General features: G+C 50.3%; 1 protein-coding gene across 1 annotated transcript in view; it reads left to right on the forward strand.

The window, feature by feature from the left end:
• Window positions 1-27,308, forward strand: part of SCARA5 (scavenger receptor class A member 5) — a 117,446-nt gene that overhangs the window by 76,297 nt on the left and 13,841 nt on the right. The window contains exons 4-7 of the mRNA XM_080672607.1: window positions 2,248-2,922; window positions 10,586-10,666; window positions 13,021-13,119; window positions 15,050-15,106. Of these exons, the coding sequence (XP_080528733.1) occupies window positions 2,248-2,922; window positions 10,586-10,666; window positions 13,021-13,119; window positions 15,050-15,106 (912 nt within the window). The remainder of the gene's footprint in view (window positions 1-2,247; window positions 2,923-10,585; window positions 10,667-13,020; window positions 13,120-15,049; window positions 15,107-27,308) is intronic.

Genomic DNA, 27,308 nt, shown 5'->3' on the forward strand with positions numbered 1-27,308 from the left:
AACTAAAGGTGGAGAGATGGTTATAAGCACAGGCTGGGTGACCACTTGGCAGTGTGATCTTGGAGAGAGAGAAGTTGCAGTGGGGCTCTGAGGCCCCATCTGGCCCAATGAGTTGCTGAATCTAACCTGAAGTGGCTTATCTCCTCCAGAGGGGCCATCGTAAATGCTTGTGCTTCCAGAAGCCTCACTGAAGGATCGCCACAGCTAGTCTGCACGTGGCCCAAGCACCCTCACAAGCAATCTTCTCCCCTCTCAACCTGAGGCTCTGGAAGAATGCTATTCTATCCGAATGTTCTCATTGTTTTAACAAACTGTATACCAAGTTCCCAGCTCTCTCTATTGTAAGACTAGAGGCCCAGTGCACGAAATTCGTGCATGGGGGGGGGGGTGTCCCTCAACCCAGCCTGCACCTTCTCCAATCTGGGACCCCTCGAGGGATGTCCGACTGCCCATTTAGGCCTGATCCCAGTAGGATTGGGCCTAAACGGGCAGTCAGATATCCCTCTCACAATCCAGGACTGCTGGCTCCCAACTGCTCACCTGCTGCCTTCCTGATTGCCCCTAACCGCTTCTGCCTGCCAGCCTGTTCACCCCTAACTGCCCTCCCCTGCAGGCTTGATCGCCCCCAACTGCCCTCCTTTGCAGGCCTGGTCCCTCCCAAATGCCCTCCCCTGCCGACCCCGTCACCCCTAACTGCCCTCACCTGCCAGCCTCATTGCCCCTAACTGCTCTCCCCTGCTCGTCTGGTCACCCCCAACTGCCCTCCCCTGCAGGCCTGGTCACCCCCAACTGCCCTCCCCTGCAGGCCTGGTCCCCTCCAACTGCTCTCCCCTGAAGGCCTGGGTCTCTTCCAACTGCCCCTCCATACAGGCCTGGTCAACCCCAACTTCCCTCTCCTGCAGGCCTGGTCCCCCCTAACTGCCCTCCCCTGCAGGCCTGGCCCCCCCAACTGCACTCCCTTCCAGGCCTGGTCACCCCCAACTGCCCTCCCCTGCAGGCCTGGTCCCCCCCAACTGCCCTCCTCTGCTGGCCTGATCCCTCCCAACTGCCCTTCCTGCTGGCCATCTTGTGGCAGCCATCTTGTGTGTTGGAGTGACAGTCAATTTGCATATTACTCTTTTATTAGATAGGATTGCCAAGGCAGAATTCCCTCCATGCCTTGTCTGCCACACCTCCTACTCTGGTTGTCATTTCTCTAGTGTGCAGACCAGAGAGGGAGATGGCGATGGACAGCACACAGCAAACAGACAGCGAGGATCCCTAGACATCCCAGCGCCGGTGTGCCCGAGCCATTGCAGCCCATGAGCTTCCAGGAGACACCAGATGCCAGATTTTAATGCTTATGATTCACATCCCTCCCCTTAGATTGTGAAATAGCTGCTTACAACCAAGAGAAGGAACCTCTCCATGAGGAATCGTAGGAAGTCACTGACATGAGGTGTTTGCCTGAAGAGGGAAACATGGGATGCAGAAGGATCAGAGGAGGCAGAGAAGGGAGGGTGTTAATATAAAAGCGTGTGTCCCCATCCAGAGGAGCCCTTGCTGCAGGAGATGAGCCAGAGGGACAAGGACCCTGAACTCAGGAGCCGGGAAATAAACTGCTGCCCAGAGCCTGGCTGAGTCTGCTGCGGGTGTGGGTCCTGCAGGCAGTTCCGGAGCAGGCTGGTGGGGAGCACCTGGGTTCTGGAGCAAGCGAGCCGTCTGGCTCCACAACTGACTTGCTGGGCTACCTTGGGCCCTTTTAACAGCCCTCATCCTGAAAGAGGACAATAATGTTACCCGCCTCCTCGACTTGAGAGGATAGCAACACACAGGATCGTAGGCTTAGCTGCATGAAACTGCTGATATCTGACCATTTTGAACACAGAGAAATGACCATGCCATATGGATCAACCTCATACCTATGGTTCAATGAGCACAGTGATGCCCAAACTAGTCTGCACCTTGGAATTATCTCTGGCCTCTTAAAAATTCCAAAGCCCAGGTCACACCCAAACCAATTCAATCACAGTGTTCTGAAGGTGGGACACCTGGCCAGGTGATTATAATGGGCAGACAAGTGTGGGGACCTTTGGCTTAGCACAGTGGCTGGTTTCTATTTAAGGCACTCAACCCACAGCCACCTCTGCTTGCCCTTCATCTGTTGTTTATTGAGCACCTATTGCATCCCGGGTTTTGGCCAGGCCTGCCTCTGGGGACCCGAGGACCTCCCTGGTGGCACTCATATCTCGCCCTCCTCATTCTCAGTGTCCAGGCCTCGGAGCTCCCCAGACGACCTGAAGGTGCTGACTCTCAACGTGAACCGGCTGAACGAGAGCTTCAGGGACTTGCAGCTGCGGTTACTGCAGGCTCCGCTGCAGGTGGACCTGACGGAGCAGGTGTGGAAGGTGCAGGACGCGCTCCAGAACCAGTCGGACTCGCTGCTGGCGCTGGCGGGCGCCGTGCAGCGGCTGGAGGGCGCGCTGTGGGGGCTGCAGGCGCAGGCGGTTCAGACAGAGCAGGCTGTGGCCCTGCTACGTGACCGCACTGGCCAACAGAGCGACTCTGTGCAGCTGGAGCTCTACCAGCTGCAGGTGGAGAGCAACCAAAGCCAGCTGCTGCTGCGGCGCCACGCTGGCCTGCTCGACGGGCTGGCACGCAGGGTGGGCGTCCTGGGCGAGGAACTGGCCGATGTGGGCGGTGCGCTGCGCGGCCTCAACTACAGCCTGTCCTACGACGTGGCCCTCCACAGCACGCGGCTGCAGGACCTGCAGGTGCTGGTGAGCAACGCCAGTGAGGACACGCGCCGCATGCGGCTGGCGCACATGGGCATGGAGCTGCAGCTCAAGCAGGAGCTGGCCGTGCTCAACACCATCACAGAGGACCTGCGCCTCAAGGACTGGGAGCACTCCATCGCTCTGAGGAACATCTCCTTCGCCAAAGGTAAGGAACCCACAGTGCAGTCTGGGCCCCTCCTGCTCAGGACTTCTCCCTGTGCATCCTCCACAAAGTGGCTTGACATTGGGAGACCACACCTCCCTGATTAAGTCTTGCCCTAGCCTAGAGGGGCCTAGAGGGGCTTCTTGCCTCTAGGGCCTAGAGGACCCTGGGAATTTCTGCCTAAATGGCCTATGTGCATTTCCAGGCCTGTACCTGTGCATCGCCTCCCTCAGAGAGTGCACTCAGTGTCCACTCCCCTGGGCATGAGAATGGCCAAGGGTGGCTAATGGGGAACTGGGTCGCCAGAGCTTGGATGTGCCAGCTGGGGCCGCCAAGCGTTTGGGGCTGGGGGTCAGGCTGCAGACTCAGGCTGGGAAGAGAGAGGTGCTCCTCCCGGGTCACGGTGTTCCAATGGGTAGAGCTACAAGGAGTTGGAATTCCAAATTTGAACCTGGCCTTCCATACTGTTATAAAGCAATTCAGGGCGGGGCAAAGTAAGTTTACAGTTGTGAGTGCAGAGTTTATTCTTGTATTATTTATTAATTCCTGTATTATTTTCCATACAAACCACTATTCGCCTACTTTTGCCTCCCCCTGTATTCATCCAGGTAGAAGAACATGTTTTATTTAACAATTTGTCAGCTTCATGTATACCTCCTAAGTATAATGGCAAAAGAATGTGCAGGCCTTCGTTTGTACACTTGCTGGGGGCCTCTATCCACCTATCTCCCGCGCCTTCTGTGTTTCTGTCCACCCTGCACATCACTGTCGGAGGCAGCGTTTATGAAATGCGCTTTTCCTGCATCACCCCCTGCTCAGAACTCACCATGGATCCCCAACTTCTGCCCATTTCATTATTGAACACCACCTATGTCAGGTATGGTGCCAAGAGTATCTCATTAATGTCTTTTAAAAACCGCAAGTGCACTGAGATTCAGAAAGTTGCTCACAGTTGCAGGCTAGGAGGTGACAGTGCCAGGATTTAGACCAGGCCTTTCTGGTCCCACAGGTGGTGAGCTTTGCATCGCATACCTGTCCCCAGCCTACCTTCCCTGCCCTCTCCTCCAACTGTTCCCCTAATGCAGGGGTTGCAAACATAGCTGTCTGCAGGGGCCAGTGGAGCAATGTCAGTAAGTAAAGTAACCTCAGTGTTGAGGGAGTAGTAGGGGCTCTGGCAGGTCCGGCCCATTTGGGCCAGGCTGGCTGACAAGGGCTTCCCATTTTTTCAAGAGAAAACAGAAACATGGAATGTTCTAGAAATGTTTAATTGTTTAACACTGTGAGCCAAATGGAACACATCTGGGGGCCATATATGGTCCATAGACGGCCAGCTTGCACCCCCTGTCCTGTGTGAAGCATCCAGTCCGGTGGGACACATCTTGTCACTGTCCCAGAGACACAGCCCGCCTTTCCCACGGCCCTGGCTTTACTCCAGCTGTGCCTCCTACTGCAATGCCTCCTTCTTCCTCTTCCTCCTCCTCCTCCAAATCCTTCAGATCTCACTCCAACCCACCTCTTCCAAGAGCCACACTGCTCTCTCCAGCTCACCCAAGTCTCCCTCCTCAGAGCTTCTACGTTTATCAGAACAGAAAATAGTAGTGATGGGGCCTCCCATTTGCATAGTACTTTCCAGTTCACAGCATGTTTGGTGGCATGTTATTTATTTTGTTTTAAAGTGGATCCCCATGACTAGCTGCGAGGTTGGTGGAGGCAGGTTTCATTATTGAGGGTGGGGTAGGATTCCTGCAGAAAAACAACTGAGGCTCCAGGAGGAAATAGCTGATTGACTCAGGGCTACACAGCTGGTAATGATCCGACCCAGGACTTTTGTTTTCAACAGCTTTAATAAGGCATAATTTAAATGCTGTGAGATTCACTCATTTTAAGTGTACTATTTAATGTCCAAGCCAGGACTTTTAGCCCAATGCCCAGTGCTGGTTCTGTTACACCACCGTCCACCCCCATCTGTTCATTCCTGCTTTCCCCAGCACCCAGCAGTGCAATACGTGTTACTGGGACTCAATCCATGTTTGTGGAACAATCAGTAAATCTCAAACCTGGGCAATCAGAGGATTGGGTTTCTTGTCCTGGGTCATTTTGGGTTTCACCTCTCAGAAATCAAAGGAGAACTGGAGGTAGAATGTCTCCTTTCAAATCCACAACATGGGGATCTTAGCTTTTCCTGTCTTCTCTTTTCCTTGACCTCCCTTGCTCAGAGCAGGTACTTAGTAATAATAGAAGCTACACCGAATCATGACCTACTATGAACCAGACATTTTGTCAGCATTAATTCTCTAAATTTTCCAGGACATTAAAGACCACTAATCCTCTCATTCTACAAAAAGGTATTATTGTCCCTATTTTATAGATGATACATTTTCATAACTTCCCCATTGTTTATTAAGCAATTGGCAAGTGGCAAAGCCAAGGTCTGAAAGTAGGTTGGTTGTTCTGGCTCAGAAACCATATTCTTGTCACTGACCATCCTGCTTTCCCGGTGGAGAGAAGGGAGCATGGTCCCTTGGACTCCATCCCTACACTTGGGAGACAGTCCTTCCCAGGCTCTCCCCCTTTTCTTCCCCTCCTAGTCAACAGACATCAGCGTGCTTCCTTCTGGTGTACCCTCCTGCGCCTCTCTGAATATTTTACATCCTGGTTCCTTAATTTCCAATTCCACTCTCCTTGGCTCCAACTAAAACTGCTCTAGGCCATTCATTTGCCAACGCTCTTCCAATGAAATCCTCCAACTAGTCTTTCTTTGGTTCTTAAAGTAAATTTCACACTTGGTTCTCTTGAACTAAAAGTTTCATCTCGGCCCTGCCCAGGCCTGCCTTCCAGTCTTCATGCTTTGCATTCCTGATGGGCTGCTGGCTCTTCAGAGGTGATCACCACTCAGCCCTCTGGCTCTCAGGATCACCATGGCATCTGGTGTCTCTCTTTCCCATTCCCCTCTCTCATGGTTGCTAGGGACCCCATTAGTACGAGTAAAGAGGATGCTGTCGGGCACATCCAAATGTAATTACCTTTCAACTTTAATGAGACAAAACTCTACCCAGGCTTTCAGGTAAGGGATGTTTTATCAGGAAAGCTGCTGTGCATTTCTAGACTGCTGTCTAGAGCGGCCTTTCTGCCCTCACTTTGTCCAGTCCCTTTCTTAGTCTACACACACACACACACACACACACTCACACACTCACACACACACACACACACACTCACACACACACACACACACTCACACACACACTTTGCCCTTCCTGGCTCGGAATCCACAAATATTCAGCTATGTATATTTTTCAAATATGAGCTTATTTATGTTATTCTTGAGCTTGACCCCAAATGGTTTTCATTCTCTCGCTTTGTTATACAGTTTTCCATAAATTTTGTCTCCAGTTTGTCTTTTGTGTACATTCACAGCAGTACTTTGTTTTCTGCTTATGGTTTTCAGCATTCATCGGGTCTGTTGAAATCTGTCGGTGGCTTTGAAAACAGTGGAGAGCTTAGATGATCAGAGAGAAGAGGCATATCAGGATGGGGGGAAGGTAACCAGAGAGAGGAGGCACACCAGGAGGGGAAAGGCGAGAGCAAAGGCCTGAAGGCAGAGCTCCCCAGCCACACTCAGATGGCTCTGTTTGCTAGATGGTCCTTTTATAGAATGGCATAACATTAGAGTGACAATAGGTCTCTGAAATCATGTAGACCACTCCTCTTGCCGAGGACTCTGAGGCTGGGAGTGGGGGGTGGGGATGACTTACCCAAGTCAAATCCTGAGGCAGTGGCCCCACTGGGACTAGAAAACACATCTCTTGATTCATAAAAACAAGTTGGCAAAGCAAATTAATCGGCAGGCTGCTTTTTTTTTTCAAGGAAAAACACCATCTAGTAGAGAGTCCAGTTCAACAAATGTTTATAAAGGAACATCGAAATGTGTGGAGCCTTGGATTCCAGGCTTGGACACTGGGCTTTGGCCTTGAGTGAGCAGGGATGTGTTGGAGGTGTTGCATATCTCTGATCAGAGCAACATGGAAATAGTGTTTCTCCTCCACTAAGGACTGGGAAGCAGGGGCTGGGCAGGGGCTCCCTGGGAGGGCTGTGTGACTCTCTGTCATTTCACCTTTTGTATCTGGCTCTGCTGGGATGGAACCGGAGACCATGCTGTGAAAATTAGCAGTTGCACCCAGCCCCGCCCACCACCCCCTTCTCCCTCAGGGTTCAGAGGAGAGCTGGCCTTGCAGCACCAAGCGGCACTTCTGGGCTCAAGTCTCCTTGGTGGTGAAATGGGGTTGACAGTCCTGCCCCGTGGGCATGCTCAGGGTGCTGAGAGGAGGCTGGGAATGAGGGAAGTGAGAGAGCTCGCAAGTGTACAGGTGATAGCACAGAGAATGCAGTGCCCAGTGACATCAGAGACGTGGGAATAGAGTAACTACTGGAGGAGCTCAACCGTGTCAGCTGCCCCGGAATTAGCATGGCTCTGGGGCGGTGTTTACATTATGATTGGGGTCACTGCTGTGCTGGCATCGGGCCAACTTTATCAGCTGTCATGAGAGCTTGTTCTTGGCAGGTCACTGTCCAGATTCCGGCACACGCGAGTCCCCTGCCCCATCGCCAGTTCCAGGATCCGGGAAGGGAGAACAGACTGCTTTTCCCTCCCTGTGGGCTGGTTCCCAGAAGAATCCTGGTGTTTCTCCCAAATGCTGGGTCACATACACTTTGTTTTGTTCTGGAGATGCTTCCAGCTGGAGTGGCTCTCAGGCAGCCGGGCAAGGGCAGAACGGCCTTGGGGACAGAGGGGTGGGGGGAGTGGGCTAGACTGGTGGGCAGGCTCTGAGAGGGGACCCAGGCACAGGTGGCCTACAGGCAGGAAGGAGAAGCTGGCACACCAGACCAAAAGCACAGTGGGCTCTGGGTCTCTGGGGCTGTTTTCATGACAGAAGAAACAGGTCCCGTTCCTCCTTATCCCAGCCCACCTCCATGCTCCCGCCTGCTCCAGGGGTAGAAAAGATGAGAAGTTAAAAAGCTAATCTGGGTACTGCTGAGACCATGGATACCAGAACAGCTTATATGACTACCCAGAAGTCATTCTTTGAGTCCCTACTGTGTGCCAGGTGCTGTGTGAGACACGGGGCCACAGAGAGGAGAGCTCTAGCCTTTCAGAGAGGCCTGTCCTCTTTGGGGACCACAGTTGGAGGTGAGTGGCTGGGCACAGTGTCCTGACCACGCTCCGGGGTGCCCCCCGTGGGGAGTTTGTGCACAGTAATGCTTGAGGCTCTGTCCAGCTCTGAAATGTGGGAGCTCTGCTCTGGTGTCCTAAGAGTTCAGAAGGGTGTGCATGAAGGTGAGCTCCAGGGCTGAGGGACAGAACTCTTAGAAAGGAAGGGATCAGGGGGTCGGGGGGGGGGGCACCATGAGGAGAACACTTTTGCTGAGGTGGAAGAAGCATCAGACTGTAGGTGTGCAAAAGCACGGATCCTGAGAGAGGGGGGCCCAAGGGCACAGAGCTCCTTTGATTCTGATGAGATTAATTAACAGAATTAGCAGGAACAGGATTGCAGAGAGAAAGTGAAGACAAGGAGGTCTCTCAAATGGCTGGGAGCGAGGCCATGAGGACCCCAATGAGCTTGGTGCCCGTGAGGAAGGAGACAGACCCGACACAGGAGTCTCCTCAATAAGGAGCCTTGAAGAGTAACAGCCGAGGAAGGCAGAGCAAAGGGATGAGTGACAAAGCAAGCTCAAGACTTTTAGCCTGGATTCCTGAGAAAATGATAAAATGTCAGATCCCAGGAGGACATTACACATGAGCAGCAATGATTTGAAGAAACGCTTGATCAGCAGAACACGAAGCAGCCTGGCCCCTGAGACTCAGACTGGCCACATTTTAGGCTCCTCTGAGTCTGCTGGGCCAAGACCACCTAAGGAAGTGACTAAGGTTTGGAAGTCATTACCCACCTTTACTGTCTGCCCCAACTTTTTCCCAATTAATCTCTAATACAGACCCTCACAAACCCATTATTTGTGTCTTAAAAAGTATGTGCAGCCCGGCCAGCATGCTCAGTGGTTGAGCGTTGACCTATGAACCAGAAGGTCAGGGTTCGATTTCAGTCAAGGACACGTGCCCAGGTTGTGGGGCCAATCCCCAGAGGGGGGCAGGTAGGAGGCAGCCAATCAATGATTCCCTCTCGTCATTGATGTTTCTATCTCTTTCTCCCTCTCCCTTCCTCTCTGAAATAAATAAAAAAGTATTTTAAAAAATTATGTCCATGTGAAAAATGTTTTCAGACCTGACTGTCTGAATGACCCAGCCAAGCTTGGCAGGTGAGTTCAGATACAGGTTAGGATCTTCACACACAGTCATCTTAAATCATTCTGATGAAACACTGTGGCAAGTGGGGTACAGATTGTCAGGCATGGCTTTGTCACTCAAAGATTACCAAGTCCCTTTACATCCATGATGTCATTTAATCCACTTATGCATCGCTACCAATGCCCAAGAAAAGAATTTTTTATTTAGATTTTCTAGAACCAGGACCTGGAACTCAAGATGCTCCATATCCACAATCAACCCCCTAGTGATCTCTGCCACCCTGACGCCCTGCCCTTAGGGCCATTCTGCTGGGCAGCATCCTCCCTTCGTGAGAATTACTCTAGAGAAGATCCATACTCATCAGAGTGAAGAGAACAAATTGGAGTGTCTGGTCCATTGAACCCTTGACTTGCTCAGTTCCTGGAGCTCTGGGTTCCATATGGGGAGGAGCAGAGGGGCAGAGGAGAGTGAAAAGGGGTGGAGTGTGCTAGGCTAGGGGCAGTTAGGCGGCCCACCCCTGTGGCAGCCCACGGAGTACAGAGACCCAGGGACCTCTCTCAGTCTCCTTTCTTCAGCCTTGGCCAGAGGTTGCTGGAATGGGCATTGGGAAGCTGATTGGACTCTTTAGTATGTCTTGCCTTTCATCTATAATCTTAGTTGTGTTCTAAACAGGTTCTGTGTCTCCACTCTGTCACCTGAAAACTGGGATCAATCTGACTTTGCTTTTCTTCAGAGAAAAGAGGAAGATGGCTCCAAAAGCCAGTCCTCAAATGATTTGTGTAACTCGTGCATTTTTAAATTGTTGATTACTTTTCCTCTGTGCATGTGCCATTGAATTATTAAACAGCTGTCTACTTCGGTTAGGGTCTGAGGACAGTGCCAACTTTTGGAATGTATCAGTACATCTTGATCTTGGCCTCCTGGTTGTTTTGTATGTATTAACACCCTCTGACCTCATAAACTCATTCATTCATCAAATATTTATTGTGCAAGACATTTACTGCTATGCTGTTAGCATACATGTTTTGGTTTCCTGGGGCTGCCATAACAAAGTACCGCAAAGTCGGTAGCTTAAAACAACAGAAATGTATTCTCTCATTGTCCTGGAGGCCAGAGGTCTGAAATCAAGGGGCCCACAGAGCCACACTCCTTCCAAAAGCGCGAGGATCCTCCTTGGCCTCTTCCTAACTTCTGGTGTTTCCAGAATCCTTGTAGACACCTCCCTCCAATGTCTGCCTCCAACGTCATGTGGCATTCTCCCCAGGTGTCTGTCTGTGCTTTCTCTTCTTATAAGGACACCAGTCATTGGGTGTCCTGTTCCAGAAAGCCACCTTCTAATCTTGGTGCTGTTTGTAACCCTTTCAGGACCACCGGGCCCCAAAGGTGATCAGGGCGATGAAGGGAAGGAAGGCGAGCCTGGAATCCCTGGATTACCTGGACTTCGAGGTAATGGGAAACCCCCGCAGGGCCCTGGGCATACCAGGAAGGGAAGGGGCCACGAATCCATTCCTGCCCCTGTGCTTTCTCATTGGGGTCGGTCATGTGCCCAATCAACTCAGCCTCAAATGCCCTGCTCTGTTAAGAGACTGACTGGTTATGGGTGTAATAATAAGATGGAGCAAATACTTTTTCATGGAAAGTACCAGGAATTGAAGGAAAAGGGTACATGAGAGGCTCACAGCTCCCTGAAATGATTCTTCACCTCAGGAGACAGGCTCTGTGTGACCAGGGCCTTCAGAAGGAATTGAGGGTGTTCTGTAATCCAGACCAATCCTCCAGTTATGCTGTGCCCCGCTCAGTGAATCACCAGGTACCTGGTGTCCCCACCTCCTGCTGAACCTACGCAGGTCAATGAACACCTGCCCCTCTCCTACCTCTCTATCCTGCCATACACACGGTTGACAGCCCTGGAGATCCAGTGGCTGGTAGGGAGGGTACATTTTGCCTTTTGGAAAGTGTATAATAAGTCCTCACTTAACATCATGGATGGGTTCTGTGATTTTAAGTGAAGCAACATGTAACGAACCTATTTTACCTTAGGCCAGTAGTCGGCAAACTCATTTGTCAACAGAGCCAAATATCAACAGTACAACGATTGAAATTTCTTTTGAGAGCCAAACTTTTTAAACTTAAACTTCTTCTAACGCCACTTCTTCAAAATAGACTCGCCCAGGCCGTGGTATTTTGTGGAAGAGCCACACTCAAGGGGCCAAAGAGCCGCATGTGGCTTGAGAGCCGCAGTTTGCCAACCACGGCCTTAGGCTAATTGATATCAATGAGTTAAGTTCCTATGGCATCTCATCAATGTTATAACGAAACGACATTATTCAAGGATGTGCCATATGTTCTTCTTACTCTCATTGTCTTGGAGGTTCCTGTTCCGTTACTCTATCAAATTTTGCATCCCAGTCTGTTCATTCCTGAGCCTCTACTGTGAGCAACATTTTTCTAGCAGAGTGAAAAGTCTTCTGAACAATGTAAGAAAAGGAAGAGCTTCTCAGGAAGCAGGTGTCTGTTTATTTATATCAGGAAACATACCTCCAAACCACCTCGTTCCTAACTCTCTAAGGAGGTTGCAAACAGGAGTGGAGGCAGAGGCTGGCGGAGGGAGAGCCCATGCCCTTGCTTTCATTCCCTACTTCTCCCTCTCAGGGACGCTCCCTAAACTCAAAACTTCACCCCTTTTCCTGCTTTAGTAAATGATAGGATGGGGATTCCTGGGCAAATCCTGCACTAGACTCACAGTTCTGTGGCATCAGGGCCATTGGACTCTGGGGAAATCATGTGAGGAAGGAGAAAAAGAAATTAAGCCCTTCTCTGAGGTCCTGCCACCCTCATGGGGCCACCTGTTCTCCTCCAGCCATTTGACATAAACTCTGGAGGAATAATTACTGGGAGACAGATTTCTTCACGTTAGAGAAAAAGCCCAAAGAAAACTAACATTCTGAGCAGCAAAGAACAATTAATCAGTAATTATGGCTGCAGTGCTTTGCAGATAACTGTGGGCTAAGGTCAGGCCACTGGGGACCCAGGGCTGTCACTAGGTGAAAACGTGTGTTGATTCTGGCTCTCCCTGGTGGCATGCCAGCAGTGGCTGTGGGGCCTCCTGGACAGGAGCCCCAGGGCCTGACCTGGTAGCAGGCCATCCATCATCCCCTTTACTGACCTTGCTGACTTTCTTCCTCCTCCTCTGCCTACTATCCCCGTCTCTACAGGCCCCTGTGTGGGGAGCTATTTTATCTTCCTCCCACCCTAAGTACCAGTAAACTTTTCATCAGGGTGAGATGAAGCCAACTAACCCTGAGCTTTTAGTTCAGAAAGACCAGGGCTCAGATCCAGCCTCTGACACTCTGCTGTGAGACCGTTACTCAGTCTCTCTGGGCCTCAGTTTCCTCATTTGTAGCACAGAGTGAAATAATACCTTAGTTTATTGTGAGGCTTAAATGGGATACTTCATACGAAGCATCCAGAACAGTGCCTGTCACATAAAAAACACTCAAAGAAAAAATGTTGCCAAATCTAAATCTCCAGCACAGCTAGAGGCAAAGGGACAGCTCCCAAATGGGGTTGGCACCACCACCGCCATCACTCAGTAGAATTGGATTTTTCGGCGGGAAGTGTCCAGCCTCACTGGATAAAGCGTCTCAATGGGGCAGGTATGTGCTGACCTTTGGGACACTGCCTTTAGGTTACCTGAGAGGAATCAGGAAGCAGAGGCAATGGGAGGGTTCCTGGTTGAAGTCAACTGCTGAGCCAGATGGTGACCCCAAAAGCCCCCAACTTGTCTCTTGTCTCCCCAGGTCTTCCAGGGGAGAGAGGAACCCCAGGACTGCCCGGCCCCAAGGGTGATGATGGGAGGCCCGGAGCCACAGGCGTGATGGGCATGCGCGGGATCAAAGGTAATAATGAATCTCAGAGCACCCTCGCTCACGGCTGGCCCCCGGGCACCAGCATGGGCATCGCAGCGGATGGACTGGCTCTGAATTCTGGCTATGCCACAGGCCAGCTGAGTGACCCTGAGCAAGTCACTTAATCTCCTCGTTCAACATCCGTTTCTTCATCCCACTAGACACTCTCAGGATGCCATATTTCGCAGAGCTGTCATGAGGATTCAATGGGATGTATATGTGTGAAAACACTTTGGTAGCTCGGAAGTGCTGTCGAAATGCACAGGAGAACCAGCAGTACTACTGGTTGCCGCTACGAGGAAGCCCGGCCGGGAGAGGGGCCCACAGGGGCCCGGGACTGCCACCTGCTCTCCAGTACTGCCACCCCGTCCCAGTCCGCCATAGTCATTGTATTCCCCAACCTGGAATCAGTTCTCAGCTTTCCATTGCCAATGGTGTTTCTTCTCATTTTTTCTTCCTACTGATAGGCACCTTGTTCGTTGTCAGGGGAGCCCACGTTATAGTCAGTCCCTGTCTTTCCATGTTTATTTCAAGAGTGTCCAGCCCTGCATCGTGGCAGAAGATGACGAGGAAATAGGATGATGCTTTTTCCCCGGGCTCGACCTCCTCACTTGTTAAGATGAAATCTAAGAAAAATGTGCTGTTAGTCATTCCCACCCCATGTCTAGGATGGTCTCCTCATCTTCCATCACTGGGAATTTTTATTCTACCTTCTGTTTGGTGATTAAACAAGCTGAGGTTTTCCTTCCTTTTAGGATCCACATTTTTTAAATGGATTTTGAAACAGAGTACCAAAACAAAACATCCTTATTGAAAAAACCTAACAAAACAGAAGTGTGGAGTATAATGTCAAAAGTCAGCCTCCCACCCCTTGGTCCCTTAAGCTCTTACTCTGTAGAATAACCACTATAAACAGTTTGGAGCATATCCTGCCAGACCTTTTCTAAACACATTCATATTTATATTTACACTTATGGTTGCCTTTGTTTTGTGTGTTTTTCAAAACTTGGATCATCCTTGGTGTTCTCCCCTGGAATTTGCTGGCTTGCTTATATTCACCAGACATCATGCCCTGGGCCTTTAATTTACAGATAGCTTTCTGAAGGTGCTTGGAATAGAACTGCCAGGTCATTGCATCGCCTGCTCAAGTGGTGTCAGGACCCAATACTTCTTTGTAGAGTGAGATGCTAGCTGGGAAAAGACCATATCCTGGGAAGGGAATACCACAGGTCCCTGGGAACTCTCCTCCATGTGTTCTGGCCTCCCCAACTAGTAAAGCTGCCTAACACAGAACCCCTGTCTCTCTCTCTGTAACTGAAGACCCTCCCTCCTTCTCTCTTTCTCTGCTTATTAGAGTGAACTTGGATGTAGACTTCGAAAACCTTGAGTGTTTAATAGGAATATCTTTGCTTTGTCTTCTTTCTGCTGAATACCACGTACTCCTTTAGTCTATGCTGGTGTGTGAGGCTTTAATGAGGAGGAAATGAAACTTCTCAGCTGGACGCCTTCTCCTTCCCGGGGTGACAGAGCAGGTAGCTCTTTCCTGCCATGGCCTTCCCTTCGGTGCTGCTGACTCCTGCCTGATGTTCTCCCTGATCTTGGGCTAATAAGTCTCCTGCAGCCTAGCCAGTGTGGCTCAGTGGTTGAGTGTCGAAGGTCACCTATGCACCAGAAGGTCATGGGTTTGATTCCTGGTCAGGGCATGTGCCCAGATTGTGGGCTCAGTCCCCAGTAGGGAGCATATAGAAGGCAGCCGCTCAATGATTCTCATCATTGATGTTTCTATCTCTCTCTTCCTCTCCCTTCCTCTCTGTAATCAATAAAAAAAAGTCTATTTTTTAAAATGTCTCCTGCAGATAATACTTTATTTACCATTAGGATTTACCTCTGTTTCTAATGCCAGTTTTCTCCTCTGTTTCAGGTGACCGAGGCCCAAAAGGAGAAAAAGGAGATAAAGGAGACAGAGCGGGAGATGCCAGTAAGGAAACTTTGTTGGGGTCACTGGATTCTGTGTCAGCACGAGAATAGCTGTCACCCAGAAAGCCCCACAAGTTTGGGGGTTCAGGGGCTGGACCCATGGTCCAGGGCTTTGATGTTAAAGGAGCCCCCTACCTGTGTCAGGGCTCCACCAAGAGACAGGTGTACTCCAAGGACACAGGCCACGTTTCCAGGTGTGGTATAAGCCCCGTGGTTGTGTAGAAGGACCTGGAGGCAGACTTCCTGGGCTCCCTCCTGGCTGCCTCACTAGACAGCTTGTAATCTCTGGGCCTCAGTTTTCTCATCTGTAGAATGAGGATAGAAGAGTCCATACCTTACAGGGTCACTGGGAGCAGTATATGAGTTAATCACATAAAGTGCTTGGGCCTGGACATGAGGTTAGGAATCAGTAAGTGTTCATTATCATCCTATGTAATACACCAGTTCAGACACACTTCCTAAAATCACTGGAGATGCTTGCTAAAATTCAGTCACTGGCCTCGTTAAAAAATGCATGGCTTCCCTGAGTACTTGCGTGGGGAAAGGCATGGAGGCAAAGCAGGGTCCCTTTTGTTTTCCTCCTTCGCCACCAACTGAGCAGAGATGCGAGGGATCTCAGTTACCTGGCAGGCCCCCAAGTCTCAGAAAGGGCATCTTTCTGACAAGAGTACTTCCTAAAATGTTTATAAGGCAAGCCAACTTATCTAGTTAACACTCTTTTCCAGGGTTTATTCTCCCCGCTACATGTAGAACCTTGGAGAGATTGCCAGAGGAGAATGAGTCTCCCAGCCAAGTCTCAATGAATAGTGTCTCCTAACCAAATTGCAAAAGAATGCCAGCATCTAGTATTGCTGGGCTCTGAAATGCTGCGACCCTGTGTGAGGCATAAACGGATTATCCTCTTCAAGGGCATCTGTACTGCAGTCTTGGCTCTGTAGGGAGACGGCTGGGAAAGAGCGCCTGCCTCCACCTTCTGCCCTAGACACTCAGGAACAGGCACCTCTTCAGATTCACACTTGGAACCCAGATGGATGGGTTTCCCTAAGGCCAATCTTTGGTTTCAGTAGGTCCTTAAAATAGTACTTTCCTCCCAGTCATGCATGACCAGAAGACCTCGCTCCTTAATAGTGCCCTTTTCCAAGGTGTCCTGAATTTCAACTTGCCTCCTCCTTCCACAGTCCTTCCCTTTCCCAGGGCAGTGATTCAGGATCAAACAGAGAAAACATTTGTGACAGTATTTTGTCACTAAAGTGATGGACATACCTGAGGACAAGATGTGCCTGCACATACCTTGGACTTCACACATCCACCTCACCTTAAATGCTGTGATCCACAAAGCAATATATGTGCTTCAGAGTCTTTCTGGCATTATCTGGAGCCCTTTCTAGAGCAGCCAACGGCTGAGCTAGCAGTGTCCTGGCTAGATGAGGAGATCTGTTGGACCCTGCAGGAGCCAAAAGGCAAATTTTGATGGCCAAGGAAGGGAGTCTGGCTATGATCTAGGACATCTGTGACATATCAGAGTCACACTTATGAACTGGGCTGGGCACCATACTTTGTCTTTGGGTTGCTGCCTTCTCCTGCTCTCTTTGTTGACTGCGCTCTGCTGGATTGCTGCCAAGGGAGCTGAGAAGGACCATGGCATTTAGCTGTGTGAAATAAACAACTCCTGATGGGGTGGCAGGAAGGGAGGGACTGTGGAAAGATGACCTTTAGAGGGAAATCAGAAACGCTGCCCACATACCAGAGGGGTGCTTGTCAGGAACTCTTTGGCAACCGTTCTTCAGCCGGCTTGAGAGGAGAGAGGAGGTCTGTGCTCGTCGAGCCCAGGGAGAGGAGGTGGTCATCAGTCACCACTAGTCCCAAGGCTGCTTTTGTCACTGTTTAACGCACCTCTTTGGGCCCAGCTGGCTGGGCTCTGTGCTTGGATTGGGCTTGGAAGCTGGGGCCACAGTCTGGGAGGTGGGAGCTGAGCCACAGTGGTGTGGGTCTCCCCGGGGTGTGGGTAGGGAGCTTGGGAGAAGGACGGTTAATCCACTTGGCCCTGGAGCCTATTGACTGCACCGAAAGGGGCTGATGTCAGTTCTGGACAGCCCCTCCTCAGGGACTGCTGGCATTCTTTTCTGTCCTGAGGCAGCTACACCCTCCCTGGAGCCCAGAGGTCAGACAACAGCCCTTGCACAGAGTCTATGCCTCTCCTTCCTGCCCCCTGATGAGACCCAGAATTGTCACCATTGGTGATGGACCTGGAAGATGAGGTGGCCCAACAGAGACAGCTCCATCACGGGATGCTTTACTCAGCATTCAGGGGACGTAGGAGACCTACAGAAACTGTAGAACCACAAAACTGAAGGCCATTCATCCATCTCCCCGCTTTAAGAGGCCCAAGTGGGGAGCTGACTGACTCTCCCAGGGCAGGTGCAGAGGCAGAACCAAATACCTGGGCCTCCGACTTCTCTGATTCTGCAATGAGAGCTTAGGCCTGGTCTTGAAGAGTAGGGTTGGGCTCCTTAAAATCCCCAATGACTCCCTTGCCTGACATACAGATTTCAGGGTCTGTTAGGCTGAATGGGGCCATTGCAGCAATGTAGAGCTGAGATCTATGCCTTCCCATGGCCTCCACCCCCTGGCCTGCCTCTGACCACATAAAAACCATGCTGTGTTGAGACTCCTGGTTGTGTTTCCAAGGAACTCCAATCCCAGAGGCATAAACTATATCCCTGGGAGTGAGGCTCTGAGGAGGAAGCCAAGGATCATCTTTCAGAAAAGTGCAGAAATTTTGACCCACACTGATTGCCCGCTACCGGGGGCGGGGGCGGGGGCAGGGGGGGGGGAGAGGGGGGTTGTTAGTCATTCCCTGGGCCAGGGCAGCCCTAATGTACGGGAGGAAGGATTCTCAGCATCGGAGTTCTTCCCGCCTTCAAAAAGGAGTACAGTGGAGGAGGGACCCTCCTCTGGGACCCCAGCTTGGGCTGAGGCCATGGAACCTTTACCAAATACCTCTGACCTTTAGCAGCACAAACCTAAAGCCAGCAGGTAGGGATGTTACTATGTGAAAGGAACTGATAAGAAAAATAAGATTGACACGCCTCAGGTCAAAATTGGAAATTGGGGGTTTCCTTTAAAGAGGGCATTATAGAGAAGACTTCTCAGTACCCATGTTTTAAGTCAATATTACAATATATTTGTACAAGATCTTGCCATTGTTTACCCATGTTTTGATCTGGAGTCATAGGATTTTAGGGTTGGGTGGGGTTTCAGATCAACTCCTCTCCTACGCCCAAGTGCACCCCACCCGCTCCCTAAACAGAGAGCAAGAACAGAGAGCTAGAGAGACTGGCCACAGTGCCCAGGCTAGGTCATGGCCAAATTGGGTCTATAATCCAGACCTCCTGATTTCTGCTCGATGAGAGGTAAAGTTGTTGTTTTTATTTCAGGCAAGGATGATATTAGTCATTCTGTTAGATGTTTGGCTTTGGGGAGCTTGGCCAGAAAAGATATATACATCTCAAGACAGAAAGACATTTGTTTTACCTTTGTATATGGTCCATTTGCAAGAAAAATAAATAGTATTTTTGCAGCTAGGGGGTGGGGAAAGGATTCGGTTTTGTTTAAGCCCCACAGCATGAATTTAAAGCAGGATATAAGTTCAGATTGTTTAAAATATTTTTCTCAATTTGGTTTCACATGGAAAATATATGCAGGAAGACCCAGGGTTAATTCTAAGCCAGCACATGTTGACACCTATCAGTGGCATCTCAGAAAACTTGAAAAATATCCAACATCTTATGTGTGTTTTTAATATTTAGGGATGTAAGCTTGAAGGTGGGGGGCAGTGGGCACCCCAGCGTGCTGTATGAGCTCAAAATAAATTATCAGGATGTTGGCTTCTAGACACTTTTCCTCCCTAGCTGCTGAGATGTTTCAATCTGGTTTAGAATAAGGGAGTCCTTCGGAGTTTGTGAATTCTCTTCCTCCCCTCCCTGCACCTACAGCTGGCTGCAAGCAGTGCCCCCGGGAATCTGTTAAGGATAATGTAGCACCGGAAGTTAGCATTTTTTTTTCAGGCAAGGAGAGACGGAGCTACCGGACCTTTTATATACAATCATATTTCTTTATTCACTTAGTGAGTAGACATCCTCTTTTCCCCCTACAGTTCGAATACCCCACTGACAACATGATTTAAAAGTAAACCACACTCCCAAGGAAAATGAACCACTCAGATAAAACTACCAACAAATGTGTACCTGGCACAATGGGGAGGAAAGCTGCCGTGTATATTATGCACTGAATTCTCACAGTAATGTTCAAGGGTAGGGAGGTGAGGAGGAGGTTGGGAAAGGAGGGGAAGGAACCTGGCTGATGTCACCGAGTCCATAAGGTGTGGAGCGGACATAGATAGGGTCTGTCTGGCCCGAGCCCTTCTGCTACCATCTTGAGTTACCGTTTATTCTCCTGGCCTTTGACAGCATGGGGTCCTTATGGGCTATTCTGTCTGTCCTTAGCAGTTTAGTATGAAGGTGCTAATTTTCCCCTCGGCAATTCTCGGTTACTTTAAAGGTACTCTTCCCTGCCCCTCGGTTTGCTCTTCATGTCACCAAGCCTCTGCTGCCTTACCTGCCTCATGGCTCTGAGATAGGTCGCAGCACACTTTCCACAGTGGGTGCGAGGGGTGGGGGGCGGGCATCTGCCTGCGAAGCCCTTCCCACACCACTGTGTTTCCCATTCTTTGAGATCGGTCACCTGTCTCACTGAGGTAACCTTTGCAGAAGCACCGGGCACGTACCTGGCACGTACCTGGCAGGTGGACTGCCTCACACATTTGTTTGCTTTGCACATTCGCTCATTCCTGCTCACTACACTTATTGAACGAGTGCTCAGCGGATGCAAATACCAAAGAATGTGTAGAGATAGGAAAGTATTTTTCAAATGCCTACCCCCACCTAAGTGTATGTCTAGTCATGCCGAAAATGGAGAGGGACACAACATTCACTCAGAAAAACTGTCCTGCGGCAAACATTGCTTCCAGTCCCAGCTGACACAGAGTGGGAGACACCAGAGAGAAAGAAACAAAGGCAAGGACGTGGTAAATGAGGTGATGGTGGGGACCAGGTGAAGCCTGGGCAGGGACAGCAAAGGCCTGAAGCCTCTGGATCAGAAAGCCAGGGGGCACGGAGCTGGCTTTGGAAGGAGCAGAGGAGAGAGAGATGAGGAAGGGCCCTCAGGAAGGGAGGAACTGGACTCCCTCACTTCCATCATCAAGAAAAGATAGATGTGTGGAAGGAGGAAGACATTTTGAAAACAGAACATGAGCTTATTCACTTCTTTTTTGTAAAAAATGTATTTTTATTTATTTCAGGGAGGAAGGGAAGGATAGAGAGAGATAGAAACATCAACGATAAGAGAGAATCATTGATTGGCTGCCTCCTGCAAGCCCCCTACTGGGATTGAGCCCACAACCTGGGTATGTGCCCTTGACCGGAAATTAAACCGTGACCTCCTGGTTCATAGGTCAAAGCTCAACCACTGAGCCATGCCAGCCTATTCACTTATTCAGCAAACATTTATTGAGCATTTGCTATATACCAGGCACTGGAACCAAAGATGGGTAAGACCTGGCCTCACCTTGAGGAGCTCACAGTCCAGCAGGTGGGAAAGATACAAAATCACAGTAGAGTGTGGTGAGTGCTACTGTACAAAAGCTAGTATGCCTCCTGTTGTGGGAGTCAGTTGAGAGGTGTCTTTGACCCAAGTCTTGAAGGGCAAGTTGGTGGGTGTCAGGTGGAGGTGGAAGGTGAAGTATTCCAGTAAAGAGAACCATGCATGAATTAGCAGAGCGTAGTCTGATAAGTCCAAATAGTTTGATATGGCGAGGGCTTGGGACATAAGAAGAAAACAAGGCCAGAGAGGTATGTTTGGATCAATGGTCGGGAGTGCAGGCTTGACCTCGGGGCACTGGGAAGCCTGGGAGGGCCGGAAGCAGGGAATGACACGGCAGCGACTGACCAGGGAGGGGACCAGACTGGGGCCTAGCACAAGAGGTACCGAAGCCTCAGCCGTCCCTGATGACCCTCAACACCGCAACCAGTGCCAGGCACCGGGTGGGCAGGCAGACCCTTTCTCCCCATGGGAAGGTCCATATTCCAAGTTCATGTTTCTCTGCTGCTCCTGCTCCTCCTCTTGTCTGAGCTGCTCCCCCTTTAGAAAGTCCTGCTTTTCAGAAACATAGCTCCTGGAGAGATGACATGTGAGCTCTGGGGAGCAGCACAGGCCATGGAGTAGCAATCCTGAGACCCGAGTCCCCTGCTGACCCAGCGCTGAGGCCAGTCCTCAGCCTCCGCCATTTCCTCTTCCCTGGTACTGTGCAGAGAATGGGATCTGGCCTTCTGAACATTCTGCTTTGCCAAGAGTCTATCTTAAGCCTTCCAAAAACAAATCCAGTGACTTTTCCTGAAAGCATCCTGGTGACCCCTTCCAAGAGAGCTTCTACATGGCTGTGTGCAGAAAGCATTTCCGCTCCGATTAATCCACGCTGCCCTTGGTTTGATGACTTCAAATAGATTCCAGAGGGGCTGGAAACACAAAAGGCCTGGCTCCTTTAAGAAGCCAGGTGGTAAAATGTGGCTGTGTGATGTGGAGCGGGGTGGGGGGGGGGGGGGAGGGGGCGCTGAGAAATAGTCTTGAACCCAATAGAAGAAATAGTGTTCCTATTTCTAGGAACAGCTGAGCTAGTGAGCCCCGTTACATTCATGCCTTACAAAAGTGCAGAAAGAAGAGCTGCAGCGTGGGCCCTTGCGAGGAAAAGCAGCTTAGGTAGGGGGAAGGAAGCCCCCCTGGGAATCTGTGCTCTGGCGGTGCTCGGAGGTCACTAGCAGGCCCGCGAATGCTTGTTTTATAAATATATGCTAAGTGAAAGCAGGAACCAACTGAAAGCCAAAACTGAGGGCTAACTGGGAGAAAATAAACATGCCCGTGTTTGGAGTTTATGTTAAGGATTAGCAGCCAAGCGTGTAAGTGGAATTTGAGAAGGTTTGCTCTTTTTAACTTCGTCTAGTGGAGTATCTCACACTTGCGAGTGGAGGTGACCAGTTTGTGCCCTAAACACCTATCCTTCCTATGGTGAGTGAGCAAGGGGGCCCGTCCCATGCTATCCCCGTGTCCCTTCTTCCCTGTGTTTAGCTGACACTACTGTGCCTGTCCTTCCCAGAAGGCCCTGGTCAGTCCCCGCTGACTGGCATTCCCAACCCCTTGACAAGCATGCGGTGGCCTCTGGGATTCGCCCTGCAAGAAAACTCCTTCAGTAACAAACTTTCCGACTGAAGGTGACCAAGGAATTTTCTCCAAAAAACAGTGCCTCAACACTACTGAAGAGCTGGCGTTTTGGTCTTTGATGTGGGTTTGTACAAAGAAAGTTTAAAGTTGAGACGTACTTTAAAACCAGGAATGATTAAACTGCTTATGCAGAAAGCAATTCTAACAAACTCAGGAATTGATCTTAACCCCCATGACCTTTCACCCTCTCCTCTGAGGATGGGAGAGAGGCATGCTGAAGGCACTGCAGATTCATTCCATCAGGGAGGTCCCCGCAGTGTCTTTTTAAAAAAAAAAAATATATATATATATATATATATATATATATATATATACACATTTTTATTCATTTCAGAGAGGGAGGGAGAGAGAGATAGAAACATCAATGATGAAAGAGAATCATTGATTGGCTGCCTCCTGCACAACCCCTTCTGGGGATCCAGCCCACAACTTGGGCATGTGCCCTTGCTGGAATCGAACCTGGGACCCTTCAGTCCATAGGCCGACACTGTATCCACTGAGCCAAACCAGCTAGGGCCACACAGTGTCTTTTTTGATGTAATGGAATCAGCTTTAGCTGCCACAGCCTGAACTTCACAGCCCACCTTAACAATGGGAAACACCCTCGAGGTGAACTTGGAACCAGTTCTCTATATGGGTTTATTTTTATTTCCCCTGGCCCCAGATTCCAGCCTGTCTTCTAAAGAGCCCGTTGTAGAATTCTAATGGAAGAAAGAAGATGAAAGAAGGAGGCACAGCCTGTGGCCACCCCCGAAGTCTTGTGGGTGCTGTGATAGGAGGGTGTCAGGGCTGGTTTCCTCAAAAGCTGGGCGAGAGTCCCTGGCAGCAGTGCCTCAGTCCCCCAGTATGGTCCTTGGGGCTTATATTGGGTTCAACACTATTTCTTGAGAAGCAAACACCCCAGGCACTGAGCTCATGTATATTTCAGAGTAACTCCCTAAGGCAGTGGTCGGCAAACTGCGGCTCGCGAGCAGCGGTTTACCGTTCTGTTGACTAATGAGTTTGCCGACCACTGCCCTAAAGTATGTGTGGTTATCCCAGATGAGGAAACTCCGTATTTTGAGAGGTTCAATTCCTTGCCCAATGTCATAGAGCTAGAAGGTGGTCAATATGGTGCTAAAGGCAGGTCCTGTTTCAAGGATTTAAAGTATGGGGGCAGGGAAGCATTCCAGCCAGGGGTCTCAGGCTTTGAACTTGAAGGAGAGAAGAACTGAGAGAAAAAAAACAGGGCAGGACAGGACAGTGTGTGAGTGAAGGCAGAGGGTGTGAAAGAGCTTTCTTAGGAAAGGCCACTAGTTCTAGACGTTAGACTCAGAGGTCCAGGCAGTGGGTCCACAAAGCCTTTACAGGGCTGCCGTATAAGCATCACACCTCCTCACAGTTATATATAAAATGAAGCTCAGCATCAGTGACTTGCTCCTGGATCTACATCATTTCTGTCTCGTCCTAAAGGCCTGTTGACTCTCACTGCCCTTTGAGGGGCCCCAGGAGCAAAAGCAAGACAAAGGACTCACCTCTGCACCTGGCCACCAAGTAACTTCCTACAAATCCAGCTCTGAGCAGAACTTCTGGGCCATGGAGACATCCTCCCACTGTGATGGGGTGGGCTCCTGCTTCAGGGCTGGGCAGGAAAAGTGCTTCGTTTCCTGTTTGATCAGATGCATTTTCCTTGAACAACTACTGGGAGCCAGGCAGCCATGAGCAGGGTGTTAGAGAAACAAAATCAGCCAAGACAAACTCCCAGTTTCCAAAGAACCTGCAATAGAAGAGGGAAGACCAACGGGTGAGTCAACATTTAAAACCCACCCAGCATGCCTAATGCAGTGTTGACTTGGGAGACATTTCTGCTACTTCTTTTACGCAGCAATGCCAAGCACCCAGTGTGACTCGCAATCAAAGACACAGTACAGTGGCCCCAAGGGCTGTGGGTTGGAGACTCAGGGGTGGCCACTTTATCATGTGACCTTGAGAATCCTTCTCTGAGGCTCAGCTTCCTCACCTGTTAAATGGGTGTAATCTCTTCCACCTTAGAGGGGAGACTGCAAAGATCAAATGAGACCATCTGACAAAATTTCTTTGAAGAGGCACAAAGCACCATATTAAGAGCATGTTAAGTTTCCTAATTACCATTAGGAAATAGCATTTTATAAAGCACACCCACAGGCCAGACCACATTTTAAAAGTGATGCCCTCCAGCAGTGCCTGACCAGAAATTCCTCCGTTTGCTTATGAGATGATTGCTGTCCTTCCCATGCGAACCACATTTCCTGTGGATGTCAGAGCGAAAGAAATGTCCACAGAAGGACACAGCCCAACTTTCTCCACCTCAGGGAGGGGGCTCTGAGGCCCTGGGCTGCGGGGCGGCTGGGTGCATGGGGAGTTCTTTCTGCACAAGAGAATAAAAGTTCAACTTCCTTAATGGGCAGCTGGTCCAGATTATGGCCTGGGCTCTACTCCGCAGCTGCAGAAAATCAGAGCCTGTTTTCCCATCCCCGTGTGTTTATTTCTATTCTCCACAACCTCCTTTCTTTCGACTTGTTTTGCTTTGGCGGGGGCCTGGAAGTCAGGATAAACAAACCTAAAGGAGCTGCAATGTGTCAGGCGCAGGCTGGGTGGGTTTCCCTCCTCTGCTTTTCTTGAGAAGCAAAGTTCTCTGGGTTTGGGACCCTCCTGATGAACAGCCAAGCAGGATCGAGGCTTATTTAGGGATCAGATCTGTTCTGAGAGCCCCTCAAAAGGGCTGTGAATCCTGTTCGTTCATGCATTCACTCACTCACTCACCCGCTCAGTACAGTTGGTTGAGCACTGCACTCTCCGCCTGCAAGAGGGCTGCTGCGGGGACCCACGGGGGTGCTTTGGCCATGGCCCTGGCTTTCACAGGGCTTACACTGGTGAGTGTGGAAAGCCTTGGAAGAGGAAGTGGCAGTGTAATATTTCTCATGTGTGCAGAGCACTTCCTGGGGCCACAGGTCAGGGGAACCCTCCCAGAGGAGGTGATATCTATATGCCTTACTCACAAGGCCTGACAGCTGTGTAGCTGGGACTTGATCCCAGATCCGTCCCTTCAAACAATACTCTGAGCCCTGGCAGTGCATTACATCACCTGTGAGCTGTTGGAAACTAGCCTGGCCTCCTCTTGGTAGATTTTTTAAAGCGCCCTAGGGCCTAGGGGCGATTCTTCCATGTAGCCAGGGCTGAGAACCTCTGCTTTAATCCAAGGCTCTTTTCCTTCCTTTTAAAGACACTAATGACTGCAGACCCCATAAGGCTGTGGGGAGATAGATGAAAGGTGTTTGATGCATGGAGGGGGCTGTTATTAAGTACTTGTCTTGAGTACTCAGCCTGACAGTCATGTCTGTGGTTTGAAAATGAAAGGACTTAGCTCTTCTCCCTGGCTTCACCTTGTAGCAGCTGTGTGACCATCTGCAAATTACTTGACTCTTCTGGGCTCGTTTTCTCTTAAGGGGGAGCCATAACTAACTCTGTGAAGAAGCATGAGGAGATGCATGCATGAAGCACTTTGCACATGCCTGATGCAGTTGGAACTGAGTACACATTATTCCTTTCGCTGTCTCTCCTTAACTTGGAATCTCTCCCGGGCAGCTCCCAGAACTTGGCTTTGTTGTAGTTGGGTTTGAGGGACAAGCCCTGCAGGGAGTAGGTAGTTCGAAGGCTACCCCAGCCCTGGAAATCGGTTCTTGAGATGGTAGCCACTGGCCCTTAGTCTGTCCTCCCAGGCCCACTGAGGGGCTCAGTAATGAAGCCACTCCCTCAGTTGTGCTCCCACCAGATGCCAGAGAAAGAGGGAGATATTTGACATCTCACCCCCCAATTAAAAGCACAAAACCCAAGCAGGGGTCCTCAAACTTTTTAAACAGGGGGCCAGTTCACTGTCCCTCAGACCGTTGGAGGGCCGGACTATAGTTTAAAAAAAAAACTATGAACAAATTCCTATGCGCACTGTGGGCCCAGGACGAGTCGGCTGCTAAGCAGGACAGGCAGCGGCACCCAGCGGGCCGGATAAATGTCCTCGGCGGGCCGTAGTTTGAGGACCCCTGAATAGAGCAAATCAAAGGTGGAGAATAATTAGATAAAGAAAAACACTGGAGCCGTTTGGAGATACCAGCGCCCCTTGAATAAAACCAGATGCTGGTTTAAAAATCCTGGAATGGATGCCCAAGAGATAGTGTCGCGTTCCCTTCCATTCCCAGAGGCAGGATGAGCAGCTGTCAGGGGTGATATTGGGTGGAGAGGATTCCTGTGTTTGAAGTGGGTGAGGGTGGCACAGCCCCTTACAGCTCTGGAGCTCAATTTTCAAATCCAGGGAGTCTGGGGTAGATCCAGCCTGCTTTGTCTGGGACCTTGTTTTTCCCATAAATGTGTTTACAAGGCACAGAGAACAAAGAAACACTCATTTTGAGAAGAGAATCCCCACATATGAGATCTGTAAGGTCTGTGCTAGGAGCCCCACAGTGGCCTCAGCCCTAGCGCCACATTCCTGGGCCATTCCAGAGCTGCTTTGCTTAAGGAATCACATCCAGCTCACATTAGAGAGCAGACAGTTGCTGACAGCAGGAGCCGGACTTCTGCCGAAGCCCCTGTCCCCCTCCTCTAATATGCTACGGATCCCGGATCCTGGGAACTGCACCCTGGGGAGAGCAGAGGAAGTTAGGAGAGTAATCCAATTGGAAGGATGAACCCCCTTTTGCTCCTCCTCCCCACACAGCAGGGTTGCTTTGCAAAGAGGGTTTCTAGGATACACTCCTGCTGAGCCACTGTATCCAGTCATCCTCAGCAACTCCTGAAGACCCCTCAGAGCTCACCCATGTGTTGCTGGGCAAAGTGCTGACTGGCCAGGGTTGGGAGCTGCC

Source organism: Plecotus auritus (assembly GCF_963455305.1).
Source record: "Plecotus auritus genome assembly, chromosome: 6".
NCBI classification, from domain to species: domain Eukaryota; kingdom Metazoa; phylum Chordata; class Mammalia; order Chiroptera; family Vespertilionidae; genus Plecotus; species Plecotus auritus.